Source organism: Lactuca serriola, chromosome 7 (assembly GCF_051521515.1).
Source record: "Lactuca serriola cultivar US96UC23 chromosome 7, Lser_US96UC23_V15, whole genome shotgun sequence".
Taxonomy (NCBI): domain Eukaryota; kingdom Viridiplantae; phylum Streptophyta; class Magnoliopsida; order Asterales; family Asteraceae; genus Lactuca; species Lactuca serriola.
The window spans coordinates 20,581,660-20,599,584 of NC_136414.1; the positions used below are offsets into that span (position 1 = coordinate 20,581,660).

Below are 17,925 nucleotides of genomic sequence, written 5' to 3' on the forward strand. Positions count from 1 at the left end.
GTGTACTAACTTGTACTCTAAGTGAATTTTATACTCCATTCTCATTCCAAATACGTCTCATATGTTCAAATAAGGGTTGGAAACCCTTGAAATTCCGGTTTAAGTCCATTATGGACTAGAATTTCCTTATTGGGCCTAATGGACCAATAAGCTTCCAATTTAATTATCTTGAACTTAGAACTCCCAAATGGGCCCTAATTGGACCCATATACATGAAACATAATATTTTGGGCCTTATAAGCCTAAAATGAACTCGGTTAACTTCAAAGGGCCTTATTGGGCTATAACAAATCTAACTAGCTCTAGTGGGTCATAAAAATCATTCCTTGATTTATTTTGGGGCCAAAAATCATCTAATTGGATCATCACAAGGGCTTAAGCATAAAAAGGCCCAATCTCTCTTCTTTCTTTTCCTCTTCTCGGCCCTAACTACATAATTGGAGGAAGGGTTGACTTTGTACTTGCCACCTCACCATTATACATGGGATATCCATGCAATTCAACCCATGTTTCCATGCACCACCCTTATCTCCCCTCTCCTTCATAATCTCGGCCATAGAGCTAAAAATCACCACCATACACTCATTTTCACTTACAAAATCTCTTAAGGAAAGCTCTCAACAAACCCCTACATCCTCCTTCAAATTTCGAGATCTTATGTGTATCTTCAAAGAGGTTTTCATCTAGATCATCATATTTGGTAAGTTGTTGTCATACTTAAGTCTTTGATTTTCATCCTTAAGCTAATAACACTCCCTTATAAAGCCTCATTTCGTGATCTATGTTTCATAGAGTCCAAAATCATTCAAGAAGCTTACTAGGGCCGAAAACAACACCATCTTCTTCTTATCTTCATCAAAACCGAAATCAAAAACCCCAAGGTGAGTTCATACCCCCTTTTTTTTGGTTTTTACTTGTTTTTGGGGGAGAATACAAGTTTATTTGTGTAGATCTATGTGTATATGCATGATTATGTGTGATTTCCTTGAAACATTTGGTGATTATGTGTTGATTACTTCACTAATCTAAAAATATGTTAAGAAACTTGAAGTGTATCACTAGGATCTTCATATGAAACATGAGAAAAGTATGTTTTATCTCATATAATACATGTAAACTTGTATATCTGGGATTTGTATACTTGATATAGCAAAAATGAGTGTTGGGTTCAAAGATCTATAAACTAAACTCACAAAACAGCCATTGACAGAAACGTTTTGGTCCATTCTCAGACTGTTTTCACCCTCTAAATGGAAGTATTTTTCAAAACTGTTTTACATAGATAAAGTTCAGATTTATAACTTTAAAATGACTACTCTCACGTTTTCATACGATTTTTCTACAATGTTTGGTGAAATTTACAAAACTGCCTATCAAATTTGAAATACTTTCGGACCAACCTGTGAAGGTGAGCAATTTCACACTAGTTTGAGGCCATTAATAATTTTGATAAAAATTGTGAATAAAGTAGACAAGTTTTCCAAACTTCCAGAGTTTACGGATCCAAATTTCGACTTACAATGATTTTTCTACAAATTTTCCAAAAACTAGGTCGGGAAAGCCCAAAACCAGAAAATATGTATTTCCACAAAAATCAAGCCAAAAATGATATTTTTGACAAAAATGGGTCTAAAATGTTATTTTTATCACAAAGTGGTCAGCAACACAAGTTTTTAACAAAATTGGAGATTAAAGTGTTATTCTTACAAAAATTGGGCCTTAATTGTAAATTTTTGGCTTATTGGGCCAAGAACGTTATTTTTACAAAAAGTGGGCTTTAGATATCAATTATGTAAATAATTAAGATAAAATAAACAAAACAATAACAAACGGGTTAAAAACGATATTCATATCCTTATTGGGCCTGGAAATAATATACATGTTTAGTGGGCCTTAGTGTCCTTTTGCATGTATATTGGGCTCGAGATAGGTATTGATATCCTTATTGGGTCTGGAAATAATATACATGTTTAGTGGGCCTTAGTGGCCTTTTACATGTATATTGGGCTTAGCATAGACATTCACATTCCTTTTGAGCCTGGAAATAATACACGTATAGTGGGCCTTAGTGGTGCACTTACATGTTTATTGGGCCTGGGAATGGGTTTTATATGCATTCTTTTTTTTTTATGATATTTTAGTAAATACTTGAGCCAAAACCAATGATAAACCAACAAATGGATTTAATTTGATCATTTTCTAGGTTATTGGGCCTTAGTGGCCTATTTTTATGTGTGAGAGGTCTTGTATATGTTTATTGGGCCTCATTGACCCATTAACATGTGCGACGGACCTTGGATACTATTTGTGTGCTATTTGGGCCTATAAATACTTTACATGTGAAATGGGCCTTAGTTGTCCTTTCATATATATTTTGGGCCCATGTTATATAATCTCATTCCATTTGGGTCTTGAAATGATTTACATGTTTAGCGATGACTTAGTGGTTCACTTAAATGGATCATTCGTCCTGGAATGAGTTTATAGCTTTTTCTTCGCGTAAATTCGATTAAGGATCTAGCAAGTTTTTGTCGGTTGGCACCTATTAAGTGTACGATCGTAGCCTGTAGTTATAACCAGAGTCTCTTGTAGGGAGAACGGGGATTTGTGTATAGATCTATATGGGGTTGACACCCCACACCTCAGCTGTTCGCTACAGTTAGACTAACTCAGTATAGGGTGATGAAAACCTTATAATCAAAGTCAAAACCGGCGTCCAACGACGCCAAGACAGACGAAATTGTCATTATTTAGTATGGTTATGACGGCTCGCTTAGAGGAATTAACGTTATGAAGTTTACGGAAGACCTTTTTTTAGGCAACATCGGGTTGTCTGGGAACATTCTCTTTACATTCTCTTACATTCTCTCTACATTCTCTTTACCTTTTTAGTCAAATAAACAATAACATACATGCATTAATACAAGATCTAACACAAACACACTAAACAGTTTTCAGAAAATATCGGATTTTTTGGTGGTTTTCAAAGTTATACAAATCATTTTCACAAACATGTTTATGAACTCACCAGCATTTTTATGTTGACCGTTTTCAAAATAACTTGTATTCTTAGAAAACCGTTGAAGCAGGATGAACAAAACAAACTAATGGATATTGTGTTATATTTTGTTTCATCATACTCTTACTATTTTGGCATGTAATATTCAAATACAATACTCGATGTAAACAATTAATGTTGTTATATTACATGTGTGATGAAGATGATGTTATGTTTCAATTATACTCACTTTAATGATATTTCAAGATGAAGTCACGCACAAGCCCCCGGATGTTTCCGCTGTCTGGTTCTGGGGTGTGACAGGCTATTAGGGTTTCCAACTAGGAAACCCTAATCTGACTGCTTAGGCCCTAAGAATCTGACTGCTTAGGCCCTAATCTGACTGCTTAGAGTCATGGAAGAAATCTTATGGGCTTGCCCATAAATTTCGTCCACTCCACTCTATGGATTCCATTAGCCCGCTCTTGCAATTATCTTATAAAGACAATTCCAGTCCCTTAAGTTTAATTAATCTCTTTTAGCCACAAAATTAATTCTTAATTAATTCTTGACTAATATTAATTAAACAATATGATTTCTCCTTTAATATATTATTCTCATAATATATTAATAAATCATAATTAAACCTTTCTCTCCTTAATTCATCGTACATATTGCTATGGTGAAGGCAACCCAAAAGGACCATGCTCATAATCGGGTCATGTACATACCAAAATAGTTATGGACTTAGACACTAATCCAACAGGTAAGGCCCGAGGCAGGTTAGAATGTTAGAGGTCTTTGTGATTCTTGCATGAGTAGGTATGATAGGTTTAGGACCATGGATCCACTGTCGGGATAAGCTCGTAGTAAGTTAGATGATAGTATGTCTCTGGTCCAGGGGTCCGATTCCGGGGCAATCCCGAGGAAGATTCTTTTGTTGTATGTTAGATTACACATGTTGTCTTTGTGATATTTGTATGTGCCTGGTAGGGAGGTGAGTGTGGGCGAGGTCACATTTCTCATCACTAGCTAAGTATGGATGGGGTTCCATATCTTAACATTAGGAGAGTAGGAGCGAGGCCCGTGATAGGAAGGAGTGACTGTGGGCGGGGGCCCGTATCTGACTATTATCAGGAGTATGGACGGGGTTCCACAACTTCAGTAGCAGGACAGGAGCGAGGACCTATTTAGTTGAGGCCTTAGATTAGGGAACAACTAGAGAGTGTTTATTTATTAGTATGCTATTTGAGTGTATGTATGTTTGTAGCGGGCGAGGCCCCGAGGTAGGCGGGGCCTAAGAGAGACATATCTGTATACCGAGCGGGGCTCGATGCCAGGTAGGACCTGATGCCAGGTGGGGGCCGATGCAGCAGGCGGGGCCCATTACATGGTTATATGTTCATGGTTATGCGTATATGGTATGTGGTAGGTTGGGAAACTCACTAAGCTTCGTGCTTACGGTTTTCGGTTTTGGTTTCAAGTACTTCTGGTAGCGCAGAGAAGAGCTCGGGATGATCGCATGGCACACACACCAAAGGAGTTTTAGCCTGGGATGTTTAGTCTGATAAAACGAACAAGTTTTTTTTTGAAAGGATACTCTGTTGTGTTATATAATCCTTTAGTGATGGTTGAAATGACTTAATACTTATGGTTTTATTAATGTTATAAAAATAAATTTTTTGTCATGATTTTTGGGATGTTTCAAGTTGGTATCAGAGCCTTGGTTTGAAGGATTCGGGTACACTCTTGGGTGTGTCCGGACTCAAACTGAGGACTTGGTATGAGAATTTTCAAAAGAGAATCATTTTTTAAAAGAGTTTGGGAAAAAGGAAAAGAACTTTTAGAAAAGAAAAGAACTTTGAAAACAGAAAAGGGTGTGGTGCATGTGATCAGCCGAGCTCAAGTAAGTTCTCCCAAATTACCCATACCAGTTTATGTAATGATATGATTATGAGATCTGCATGCTAGATTAGGACTAAGGATCTAAGAGGATGCCTTATGTGCCTGTTATATGTGTATGAGCTTTATAAGTTGCATGCTAGTACATATTCGTGATTAGGGGATAGAACAGTTTGATTGGATTATATAGTTAGGTTTCCACTATTGTATGAATGCTGCTTGCTTTGTGCTTGTGGGACTTTTAGTAATGCGAGCTAGGTATTAAGTGAATATGTTAAGCCACATGTGGGACAGGCTGGATAATCTCAGAGTGACAAGATTTGACCCTATTGCATAGCTCTTGTCTGAGTCCAACCGTTTTAGGGATGAGTCTTTTACTCAAAGGATTATATGATCTCTGTTGTATGTGGCTATATTCATGAGGTAGCTAGTTGACATTATTAGGAAGTTATTCAGCAGCTGAGGACGGAATAAGATAGAGGATAACCTAGGGCAAACCTAGGATGTGAGTAGTGCTGAGAGCGATGTTAGTAGCTATGAAAGGGACTTGGTGTAGTCGAAGCAATTCTTAAGGAAAGTACGAATAGATGTAGAAGGTAGTAATGGCCCATACTATTGAAAGTAGAGGATCTATACTTGATTCAAGAAGGGCCGAGATAAAACCAGGGAACTTGTAGTGCGTGTGTGTGTGTGATCCCTCAGTAGTAATGTGTATTCTGATGGTTGTTATGATACATTTTCAACATGGTGACGCTGCGGGAGAGACCAGTAGGTGGTTCAGGCGCCGGCGAGGGATCAAGCTCGGGTTCAGGACCTGAACATCTCGAGGAGTGCGTTAGGGAGTTTGTATTAGCTGAGATTACGTGCAGTATTCTAGAACAGATTCCTGTGATCTTTGGCATGGTCAAGGAGGGCATACTAGAGATTTTGGATGAGACGCTGGGAGCTTTTCACACTAAGATAATGGCCATGACGGGAGTGTGTGCATTGACATTTCGAGAGTTCAGAGCTTGTGGAGCTCCAGATTACCATAGGGCTAGGGACCCCATTGCTAGCAGCAGATGGTTGGCTGATGTCGCCAACACTTTTTGTTCTAGCCGGTGTCCCGAGGGGGACAAGGTTCGACTCGCCTCCTGTCTCTTGAATGATAGAGCGCGGGATTCGTAGGAGGAGATTGGTCATGATATTGGGGATGATGTCGCATTGGACGCGATGACATGGAGCGATTTCTCGGCTAGGTTCAAGGCCGATTTTGCACCAGTGATTGAGGTGCAACAGTTAGCCCGGGAGTTCCAGGATCTGCGACAGACTACAGAGACAGTGGTGGAAATCACCGCCAAGTTCAGGGAAAGGACTCTTCTTGTTCAATAGTATGTGGCGGACAAAGAAATGAAGAAGGCTCGGTACCACGAGATGTTGAGGAGCGATATCAGTCAGTCCGTGAGTCGGTCCAGCTGCAAGACGCTGGAAGATATGATCGCTCGGGCCAGAGAAAGAGAGATTGATCTTGAGACAGAAAAGAAGACGAAGCTAGCAGAGGTTCAAATATCTATGGGATCAGGCAAAAGGCCCAAGACATCAGACTCTAGATTGAGAGGTCCTCAGGACCGGAGCCGCTGTGGAAAGTGTGGCAGGACGCACAAGGGTGACTGTAGGAGTGACAACGGTGGTGATTCGGGTTGCTTCAAGTGCGGCCGGCTTGGTCATTTTAGCAGGGATTGTACTGCTACCACCACCCAGGGTTCAAACTTGATTTGTTTCCACTATAGTCAGAGGGGCCACAAGAAGGCCCAGTGCCCGAGTTTGCTTTCAGCAGGACAGGTGATAACACCTGCCCCTACGACTTTGAGGATCACCGATAGCCGTTAGGGTCGGGCAGAGGCGCCTGCGGCGAGGAGCAAGGCGTACCAGTTGGTTTCGGAGGAGGAGCGAGTAGCCCCCGATGTTTCAGGTACGTGTCTTTCATTTCTTTTTCATCTTACGTTATGATTTTATTATTATGGTTCTGCATCGGTATTGGTAAAGGAATTTATGAAATTTTTTAGGTCTGCTTGTGATTGAGTTATATGCCATCTGCATACCCCGAATTTTAGAATGGTAGTCAGACGTCGTTCCATTTTTAGAGTAGGTTACTTAGAATGCAATAACTGTAGCATGCATGAGAGGGACTTAGTAGTGTCTCGCTAGTTTTCAGGGAAGGCATCGTCGGAGCATTGGTCGGTTAGATCACCAGCTATGGTAATTGTGGGTGGACCACAAAGTGGCTAGAAGATGATAGGGAGAACTAGGAACTCTCCCAAGCTGTGAGATGTGAGGAGCTAGATGAATCGAAGTGGGGGAGAGTCACCTGAGTGGCCCATGACAGAAGTAAGTGCAAGACGGGGTTGGGAAACCAGGTTAGAGATCTTCCGGCAATGCGCGAGTTTAGTCAGGATATAAGACTGCGGGATAGTCGCAACATTCCCCAGCAGCGAGTCAGTAAGGCAGGTGTTGTGTAACTTCGGGTAGGCCGTAGCATTCAGTAGTAGCCTACTTAGTGGAGTATGGGCGAGGGCCCGTATCTACTAGTTAGCGGAGTGCGGGTGAGGGCCCGTATCTCCTAGTTCGTGGAGTGTGGGCGGGGGTCCATATCTCTGAATTAGCATGATAAGAATCAGGAAAGAATAGCAAGTTATGATTAGAGGAGGAGTGGGCTTGCGTAGCCCTAAATAGGTAAGACCTGTGGGAGAGGCCGCTCCGAAGTATAGTTGGGTGAGACCCGTGGGCGAGGCCCGTGTACTTATTGCAGCAGGTGGGACCTGGTAGAGCCCTTAGGGTTTAGGTAGGGGATCAAGGATCCCAAATCTTCTAGAGCTAGAATGGCTAGGTTGGTAGAGCAGTTCAGGTAGTCGTAGTACCTTTAGAAGTCGTTGAGAGCGACTGAGGGATTGTTCTTACGTTCGGTAACCGATGGGGGACCGGTATTTTGAGTAATGGTAGGTCAGTTGGGACCAAAGTGGTCTCGGTTCATCCGGAAGGTGGATAAGAGTCAGTAGGACTTCAGGCAGGAGTAATGATAAAGGATTTTGTGCGTTCTCATAGTAATTGAGATGACTCTATGATGCAGCTCTTGTCTGAGTCTTAACCGTCGCAGAAAAGGATCTTCTACTCGAAGGATTATCTGAATCACATGTCGGGTGGAGCTTTTAGTATTGGAGCATCGTAAGTGAATCATTCAGTGGGTAAGGGTGTGATGGCTGACACTGGAAGTGGCTGGGATTGCAGCTTCAACAGAGGAATTTTCCTTGATGGAGTTAGGAAAAGTTGTTGCTTATGGCAAGCCGCCTTGGGAATGCCAATGAAAGCGCAGGGAACAAGGGTTAACCCCTTTTATGTCAAGTGTAAGTGCTCGGGAAGCACAGGTTGGGTTACCAGTTGAGTAAGAGTGTTGTACTCGAGGGTAGTAATGATCGGATTATTCTGAAGGTGATATTTTCAAGGATTGGGCCAAGTAGGCAATGTATGCAATGATTAGAAACGTCGTGGGAGGTTGCGGAGTTGTTAGTTGGAGCGGTCCTCCGAGGATTGGACCGAATAGGCGAAGTGCGTAACTAGTGGCAAAGTTGTAAGCAGATTTTAAAGTAGTCGACCGTGGCGGACTTCGAGGAAAAAGTCTAGTTTAGGTGGGGGAGAGTTGTAACACCCCGGATTCAGAAGACCTAGAAACGAAAGAAAACCTCAAAATTAGGAAGTGACTCGTCGAGTTGATGGGATGACTCTACGAGTAGGAGCGTGTTTTGGATCGCGGGTTAAGTGACCTACTCGACGAGTCAGGGACTGACTCGGCGAGTTGGTCAGGGTTTGGGAAACCCTAAATACGGGCCTTGTAACCTATTTAAAGAACATCATAACACTCCATCAGCCTCCTTAATGCTCTCTCAAGACCAAAACGAAACCCTAGTGCCTTCCATGAGCTTTTGAGCCATTTGTGAGCATTCTTGAGTGTTTTGGAACTTGAAGAAGAAGGTGAAGCCTTGGGGATACAAGAAGAGACTTGTATTTCTAGAGAACTCTTGCATCCTTCTCCATTTTCTGGTAAGAAAGCTTCAACCTTGATCATTATGCACTTAGATCTCTTCTTTTTCACTTTTGGGGGGTTTTGGTCCAAGAACCCTACCATGAGAGGAATGGACGTCCCAAGGGCTTATGTTTTCAGATCTAGCACCATTAAGGGCTATTATAACATAAAGGTGCAAGATTTATGCCATAGGAATCCCGATGCAAACATAAGAAGTGTTCCTTTGGCCTTTTTAGCTCAAAAGGACATGAGTGGAGGAAAAAGGCGGTAGCTTTGCATGGTTATGAGGTGGTTGGGTCCAGATCTATGTTTGGAATGCTTTAAGACCCTCAGGAATCGATTGAATAGTTTTGGATATAGAGGGACTCGGCGAGTCAGACTGTTGCCTTGCCCAAAACCCTTCTACTAGCAGGTATGAGTTGGGTTAGTAAGGGACTTAGTCAGTCTGGGTTCATAGTGGACCTGAAGATCATCGTACTCGACGAGTTCAAGGAGGAACTTGGCGAGTCCAAGATAATCTCCCTAATTTATGAAGGTGGACTCGACGAGTTCAAAGGAGAACTCGGTGAGTCAGATGAAGAAGGGTCCCAAAGTGTTGAAGGCGTACTCGACGAGTAAGACCGAAGTCCAAAAGTAACCTGTGAATTGTAGGACACGACGAGTTGACGAGTCAACTCGGCGAGTTGAAGTCAACTCAGAGCGTTGACTTTGATCAAGCTTGACCTAGTTTGAATTTTGAGGGTATTGTGGTCTAAGTGTTATTTTGGGTATTAATAGCTCGGGGAGCCGATGGATCAGCAGTTCAGGAGTCACTTGATAGCAGTCAGAACTGTTCAGCTAGCCTTCAGCAATGCAAGTTTAGTCTCCTTATTGTTTGTATGGGTCTAAGGCACCAATGCCAACCCATTATGTTTATGTTTATGTATAGTAGGAAGACCCGGGGGTTAGCCCTAGGCACTTATTTTTTATGTTCTAGGTTTCAACTTGATGTCAGGCGAGGCTCGAGGAAGGTTAGGATGATAGAGGTCTTTGTGATTCATGCATGAGTAGGTATGATAGGTTTAGGACCCGTGGTCCGATGTCGGGATAAGCCCGTAGTATGTTAGATGATGGTATGTCTCCGGGCTGGGGGTCCGATGCCGAGGCAATCCCGAGGAATATTCTTATGTTGTATGTTAGATTATACATGTTGTCTCTGTGATATTTGTATGTGCATGGTAAGGAGGTGAGTGTGGGTGAGGTCTCGTATCTTATCACTAGCTGAGTATGGATGAGGTTCCATATCTCAACATTATCAGAGTGGGGCGAGGCCCGTGATAGGAAGGGAGTGACTGTAGGTGGGGGCCCATATCTCATTTTTATTAGGAGTATGGACGGGGTTCCACAACTTCTGTAGCAAGACAGGGGCGAGGCCCTAGTTAGGCTAGGCCTTAGATCAGGGAATAGTTAGAGAGTGATTATTTATTAGTATGCTATTTGATTGTATGTATGTAGCGGGCGAGGCCCAAAGGCAGGCGGGGCCTAAGTGCTGGAATAGTGTCTAAGGCTGCAACTATATTAGGCAAGTATTTGACCCGGTTGTGCATGGTCCTTTTGGGTTGCCTTCACCATAGCAACTTGATAGGATGATTTATTAAGAGAGAGTAAATATTATTAGTATATTATGAGAATAATATATTGTTATTTGATTAATCTAAGTCATAGAATTAATTGGAATTAATTTGGTGACTTAAAGAGATTAATTAATAAGAGGGTATAAACTGTCAATTGTTTGATAGTTAAACTTTAGACTGTAAATCCATATAGATATGTATTGGATGGATTCTAGAAGCTATGGATTGCTTCAAATCGTCCAAAGGGTTATATAAGGAATGGATTTGGATAGCTTTAAGAGAAGATTATCCAATTAGGGTTTAGGTTGTAACCCTTAAGGAGTCTACAAGTATAAATAGACCCTATGGCAAAGGGAAATCAACACTTCATCTAAAGTATAGAAACCCTGGCTGATTTCCTCCCCTCTCCTCTCTCTCAAATCATCCTCCTTGCTATTTGGTGTTTGTAAGCCATTAGAGGAGTGACAATTGTGACTCTAGAAGCTCGAAGACAACAAGATTAACAAGGGATTCAAAGGTATGATTCTAGATCTGTTTTAACATTGTTCTTACACCTAAATAGTCATTAGAAGTCTTGGATTCAAAGCATGTTTAATTAGAAAGCCTAGATCCAAGCATTAGGGTTTTGCATGCGCACATAGGAAAGTTCTTATGGCTAAAACGCATCACTAAGAGAGACAAATCTGTATACCGAGTGGGGCTCGATGCCAGGTGGGACCTGATGCCAGGCGGGACCTGATGCCGGGCGGGGCCCAATGTTGGGCAAGGTCCGATGCAGCGGGCGGGGGCCCAGTACATGGTTATGTGTTCATGGTTATGCATATATGGTATGTGGTAGGTTGGGAACTCAGTAAGCTTCATCCTTACTGTTTTCAGTTTTGGTTTCAGGTACTTCTGGTAGCGGATGGAAGAGCTCGGGGTGATCGCATGACAGACACAGCAAACGAGTTTTAGCCTGGGATGTTTACTCTGATAAAACGAACAAGTGTTTTGAAATGATACTCTGTTGTATTATATAATCCTTTAGTGATGGTTGAAATGACTTAATACTTATGGTTTTATTAATGTTTTAAAAATAATTTTTTGGTCATCATTTTTGGGATGTTTCATGAACCTTCTTGAATAAGGCATTGGACGATTTCTAGGTGGGCTTCCACCCCTTTTATCCATATGATCCACAACCCAAAATCCAATTATCTTATAATTCCAATTCCAGTCTCCTAAGTTTAATCAAGATATTTTGATCACAAAATTAATTTCTTAATTAATTCTTAACCAGTATTAATTAATCAATATGATTTTTTAATATATCATTCATATAATATATTAATAAACCATAATATCCTCTTTCTCCACTAATCATCCAGTCAAGTTGCTCAGGGGAAGGCAACCCAAAAGGAACCTGCTACAACCAGATTAAGTACATACCAAATATAGTTATCGACTTAGACACTAATCCAACAGGTACGTACACCCGAAAGAACCCCAGGTGTAAAATGCTTATTGAAGATGTTGGGGACCCGATAGAGACCATGATTAACATCCCCCTAGAGTGGTGTTTTACCCTGTAATTTCTTAACAAAACAATGGTTACGCCAAAACTCAAGATATCCATCATTCTCTACTGTTAATTCAGACACACTTAGAAGATATTTTGTTAAGTTAGGGAAAACTAAAATATATGGCAAGAAAATATGATGCGAATAACTAAAACTAACATGAGAAATAGACAAGTGATTACCATTTCCAATCTTCAACTTGTCTGGACCAATGTAGTCTTCAACAAGGTTGATTTTGCGAATGTCGAAAGTGACATGGTTGGTTGCTCGGTGTCAACATACCAGGGGGTCCATTATTGTGGATGAAGTAGCAGTTTGAGCAAGATTAGCCTGTCGAGAGGAAGCACGTGAATTGAGGCGTATGAACGGATAATTGGTTTGGTTATTGCGTTGGTAACAGTCTATGGCTTCATGCCCTGGACGATTACACAACTGGCACATGGGTCGACGACGACAATTGTCATGGTTGCAATTTGGAGAGGCAACATTTAAGTTGTTGGAAAATGGAGTCGACCTACGATATAAGCGTTGAGACATAAATTCTATAGACCCAAAGATAGGGAAGGTAGGAGTGATGGATGGAGTGAGAATCAGAGCATGGCGATTGTGCTCATGTTCTATTATAACTTCTTCTTTCTGAGGAAAACATAAAAGATCATCAACGAAGACCCCATCAGACTTCATCATGAAGGCTATGAAAAAGGTGGCATAAGAGGAATCGAGTCTAGTAAGAATATAGCCAATTAAATCTTCCTCTGGAATTGGATTCAAATTCTCTACAAGAGAATCCACAATAAACCTCTTGCGTTCAATATAATCAAGCATCCAGAGAGAACCCTTGGAAGGTGTTTAGAATTAGACCTTCATCGTCATATGATAGACCTTGGTTTGGGATTGAAATTTTTTCTCAAGAGATGTCCAGGTAGTGTATGAGGTGTGGGCCTGAACAACAATGGAGAGAGCCCGTTCAGATAGGGCCGATTTCATCGATAAAAGAACAAATCGATCCTTTTTCTTCTAGATAGCATAGTCTGGATTAAGTTTGGGGACAGAGGCGATGTCTTCTTGAGAGTTGCTAGAGACATATGTTGTCGCAGGTGGAATGGAATTGAAGATGAAGGATTCCAAATCAAAGGTTTCGAGTGCTGAGATGACTGTAGATCACCATAGTGAATAATTATCTCGATCGAGCTTAATGTTGATCGATGGTATCTGAAGATTAATGGCGGTTGTGGAATTGGCGTGGGCCAAAAAAGAAGCACCTGACGTGGCCATAAAGGAGAAACGGATCAATGAATTTATGAAGATGAAGGATTGATTCCAAATCAAAGGTTTCAAGTGCTGAGATGACTGTAGATCACCATAGTGAATAATTATCTCGATCATGCTTAATGTTGATCGATGGTATCTGAAGATTAATGGCGGTTATGGAATTGGCATGGGCCAAAAGAGAAGCACCTGAAGTGGCCATAAAGGAGAAACGGATCAAGGAATTTAGGGGAAAAAAATTATAGGGCTCTTGATAACATACAAATGAAGAACTCTTGGACATTTTATCTATTTTCCTCCGTGTAGAGTACAAAGATCGTAGATGTACTTATAATTAAACAATAGAAAATAAATGTGGCCTATCGATACGACACTACCTAACAATATACATAAAACTAGGTAAAAACATTTTGAACGCTTTCAGATTCATGTTGAACACATGGTTATTAAATATTAATCAACCTATACAAAATTATATCACTGATTTAAGATGATTTTATGTAAAAGGTAATATTAGAGAATAAGAATTGTGTAGGCAACATGTTTTTGCGTAGTTCGACATAAATTCAGTGTTCTAATCAAATTAAAGCAGTATTAAATCAGAATAAGAAAGAAATTTGGATACATGTATTTGGGGTTTCGGAAAAATTAATATTTAAACCAGTTCTAAATCTGAATAAGAAACAGATTTGGATAGAGTCAAACCTAGTCGTACATAAGAAGCTGTAGACGAAACTTCTATCTGGGACCCACACGGCACGTGGAAAAAATCTGACGCACGAGCTGACGCTTTTTTAGTCAAACCCTAATTCTCACAACCCACACTTTACATTTCACAATTCACACACGTATCAAAAGCACAGAAAAAGTCAAACATTTGGTCTTCAACGACTCTCCTTGTTCTTTATATATACCCTTCCTGTTTCCACCATTAAAAGACTCTTTGAATCGAACTCATCTCCCTTTCTTTATTCATGGGCAATTTTACTTTGGATACTTCTGAACCTTTGGTGTTATTCAACAAGACTTCAAGGTGGAACCCGTTCTCCATGGTTCCAGGCGGCGCTGCTGCTGATGTTGTGGCTGAAGGCCAAGATAATCGTCGGAACGTTTTGAGTGAGATGGATCTATTTTCTACAAGAAACCACAGTCATAATAGGGTTGTTGTGAAGAAGGAGAATTTTCTTGGGAATGATCTTGATCTAAATGTAAGTAATTAAAATGTGAATTGCTTTTTAATTTGTATCATTTAATTTTTATTATTATTTAATTTTTGCTTATTATTCTTAATCCTTCTCATTGATAGACCGGTTTGAATCTTGTTACGATGCTAAGTAATCGATCAAAGATGGGCGATGACATTTCAACCACTGGCGAAGACCAAACTATTGATAAGGTATGTTCATCAAATTTATTAGAAAGAAATAGTAATTTGTAACATTATTATAGCAGAAATCTTGTTTTAATATAATTGAAATCTGGGATATAAATATCTTGATCTGTTGCAATATAATATTTTATCAAAGATTTTTGCAAAATATATATTTTGTATATTATACACCTAGCAAGTAATATTCTATAAGGCAAATGATTTTAGGGTTCTAAAACTGCCGAAATTAACAATTCTTACTTCGTACTATTTAACGCCATCAAATTTTTTAATCTGATCTAAATTACTTTTGTTTTTATGTTGATTTTCAGTTGAAAGATATACAAAATGAGTTAGAAAGAATGAACATCGAGAACCAAAGACTAAGAGAGATGTGCTTACAAGTTAGCAACAATTACAACGCCTTACAAACGCATTTTGTGACACTAATGCATCAACAAGAACAAGAACTGAGAAATGAAAACATTCAAAATCAAGATCAGAATGCCAATGATCATCTTTCTCATGATCAAGTTTCAGTAGGAGTGCCAAGACAGTTCATGGAATTACGACAAAGTACTCATGATCATTTGATATCTCGTGATTCTTCATCAGAAGAAAAGACAGTTGATAGAGACACCAAGACTATCGCTCGCGAAGATACCCCAGATTCAGACGTATGGACATCTAACAAAGTTCCCAAATTGGTTGTCCCCGAAAACATTGAACATACAAATGACCCAACAATGCGTAAAGTTCGTGTTTCAGTTAGGGCACGCTCAGAAGCACCAATGGTAAATAATTAGATTGAACTTATTCAAAGAATATACAACAGTTTTTGTTCATTTGTAGTGATCTAATTATGTTATGATATAATGGGGTGCATATATGCAGATTTCTGACGGATGTCAATGGCGAAAGTATGGGCAAAAAATGGCAAAAGGGAACCCATGTCCACGAGCATACTACCGTTGCACGATGGCAGTGGGGTGCCCGGTTCGGAAACAAGTTCAAAGATGGGCTGATGATCAGACAATTTTAGTAACCACCTACGAAGGGACTCACAACCACCCACTGCCGCCAGCAGCAGTAGCAATGGCGTCAACTACATCAGCTGCAGCCACCATGTTGCTCTCTGGTTCAACCTCGAGTGTAGATGGTTTCATGAACTCTAACCTTTTGGCTCAGGCAATTCGACCACCCAATATCGCCACAATATCTGCCTCAGCCCCATTTCCTACGATTACATTAGACCTTACTCACCCTCCAAATTCAACTCCAATATTTGAGGGTTATAATAACCCTGCAGCATCACAATTTGCAATGCCATTACAAGCGTTTCACCAAGGTGGTAGTGGTGCCATGGTATACAACCAATCAAGATTTTCCGGTCTCCAGTTATCTAACAACGAATTGTCCAATCAAGTGTTACAGTATCAGCAAACTGCACCACCGCAACACCACCAATCTCAGCCGCATGCATCATTTGGGCATTCACTTAGTGCTGCTACGGCTGCCATCACCGCTGATCCAAATTTTACTGCAGCCTTAGCTGCTGCGATCACATCGATTATGGGCGGTAATGGTAGCACCATCAGTCCCAAAAACGAGGAAAACAACAACCGTGAGATGGGGTGAAGCTGTTTTTTGAAATTATTTTTTTTTTCCTTTATTCACCATTTTTTCATTTGTACGGGTACTTAAATGTGAATTATCATTTCCTCGAAGCAAGTATACATATGTAATATTATACATTTATATCTTTGTTTATTTGACACGAATATATATATTATTAATTACTTAATAAGTAGAGTAGTAGACTTTTTTGAATTTGAATTTGAATTTGATCTTTTGGTTTGAAATTGAGAGAGAGGGTTTGTCGTAGCTAGGTAACTTCTTCAATGATACTTTAATTCTATACGAAGCCGACTTCAACAAAAAATTATTATATTATTTTCTAAATATGTCATTATGATGGAGTTTCTTCCTCATCAATTCAAATTTGTTTTGTTTTCTACAAAAGAAATGAAATATTTTTCTAATTTTTACTATTTTTATCTATCTTTTTTTTTTTTTTTTTTTTTTTTTTTTTTTTTTTTTTTTGTATTCATGTTATGTTTCTATTTTGTTTATTAACGACTATCCGTTAAATGATAAATTTCATATTTAATAAAATTAATTAATTAGATAAAATATTTGTTACCATTAATATATATATATATATATATATATATATATATATATATATATATATATATATATATATATATATATATATATATATAATCATTTGAGAACTAATAATTCCTGAGAACCTGAGAAGTAAAGGTTGACTATTAGATCAAAAATTTAAGGGCGTAGATTAAAGATGACATAATTGTTATTATAAGTGCATTTAATGACGTTTTAGGCTTTTATCACCTTAGGAGTAAATTTGGTATAAAAATATCTTTTAAAAAATTAACAAAATATAAATTACCAATTAATTTAAAATTCATACATTACTCTCTCTCTCTCTCTCTCTCTCCACCACGTATTTTCTCTCTCCATTCAATCGCCTCCCTCCTCCCTCCATTAACCACCTTCCACCATTACCTCTATCGCCAGTAAATGGAGATTTCCAATCCGTACTCATTAATCTCTATATCATTGACACCGCTTTATATCAATAGATCTAACTGATTTCGAGGTCTCTGTCATCATTTCCAACATAAAAAAACTCGATTGAAGATGATATGATTGTGAATTGATCCATTTGCGACTATCGATAGTTATATTTTCCGTTCTCATCTGTTTCTAAAGCCTCATTTAACTCAGTTCACTCCGATCGATCACACTACGCTCCTAAATTATATTTCTCTCTTATTTCTCCTCTTAGAGCGCCTTCATCACAAGAGCTTTCTCCATTGCTCATTGATTGCTCGATGATCTGGTTTGGCCGACGATTATAGATATGATAAAGCAAAATCAACGAATAATCGTGTTCACTTCCAAATCGACAAAAGAGGCACACGAGGGAATCGCTTATGAGCGGAGATACATCGTCAAAAATCAATGTACGTTTTGATTTCTGAGTTAATTTATTTAAACTTGTGTTTATTGAATCTAGATCTAATATCACGATTTAATTTTGGATCTAAACCATTGTTCGATGAGAC

At 39.4% G+C, this 17,925-nt stretch overlaps 1 protein-coding gene across 1 annotated transcript; it reads left to right on the forward strand.

The window, feature by feature from the left end:
• Nucleotides 1–14,319: 14,319 nt before the first annotated feature.
• Nucleotides 14,320–16,574, forward strand: LOC145062242 (WRKY transcription factor 6-like). The gene is made up of 4 exons (XM_079009873.1): nucleotides 14,320–14,606; nucleotides 14,705–14,794; nucleotides 15,100–15,561; nucleotides 15,662–16,574. Exons 1-4 carry the CDS (start codon nucleotides 14,373–14,375, stop codon nucleotides 16,403–16,405), a joined length of 1,530 nt encoding a protein of 509 aa, XP_078865999.1. The 5' UTR covers nucleotides 14,320–14,372; the 3' UTR covers nucleotides 16,406–16,574.
• The last annotated feature ends 1,351 nt before the right edge of the window (nucleotides 16,575–17,925 follow it).

Excerpts from the sequence above, each read along its gene's own strand:
- LOC145062242 (XM_079009873.1), top strand. The coding sequence starts at position 14,373 with ATGGGCAATTTTACTTTGGATACTTCTGAACCTTTGGTGTTATTCAAC. Across the intron at positions 14,795-15,099 it reads AAGACCAAACTATTGATAAG|TTGAAAGATATACAAAATGA; the intron begins GTATGTTCATCA and ends GTTGATTTTCAG. Across the intron at positions 15,562-15,661 it reads CACGCTCAGAAGCACCAATG|ATTTCTGACGGATGTCAATG; the intron begins GTAAATAATTAG and ends GCATATATGCAG.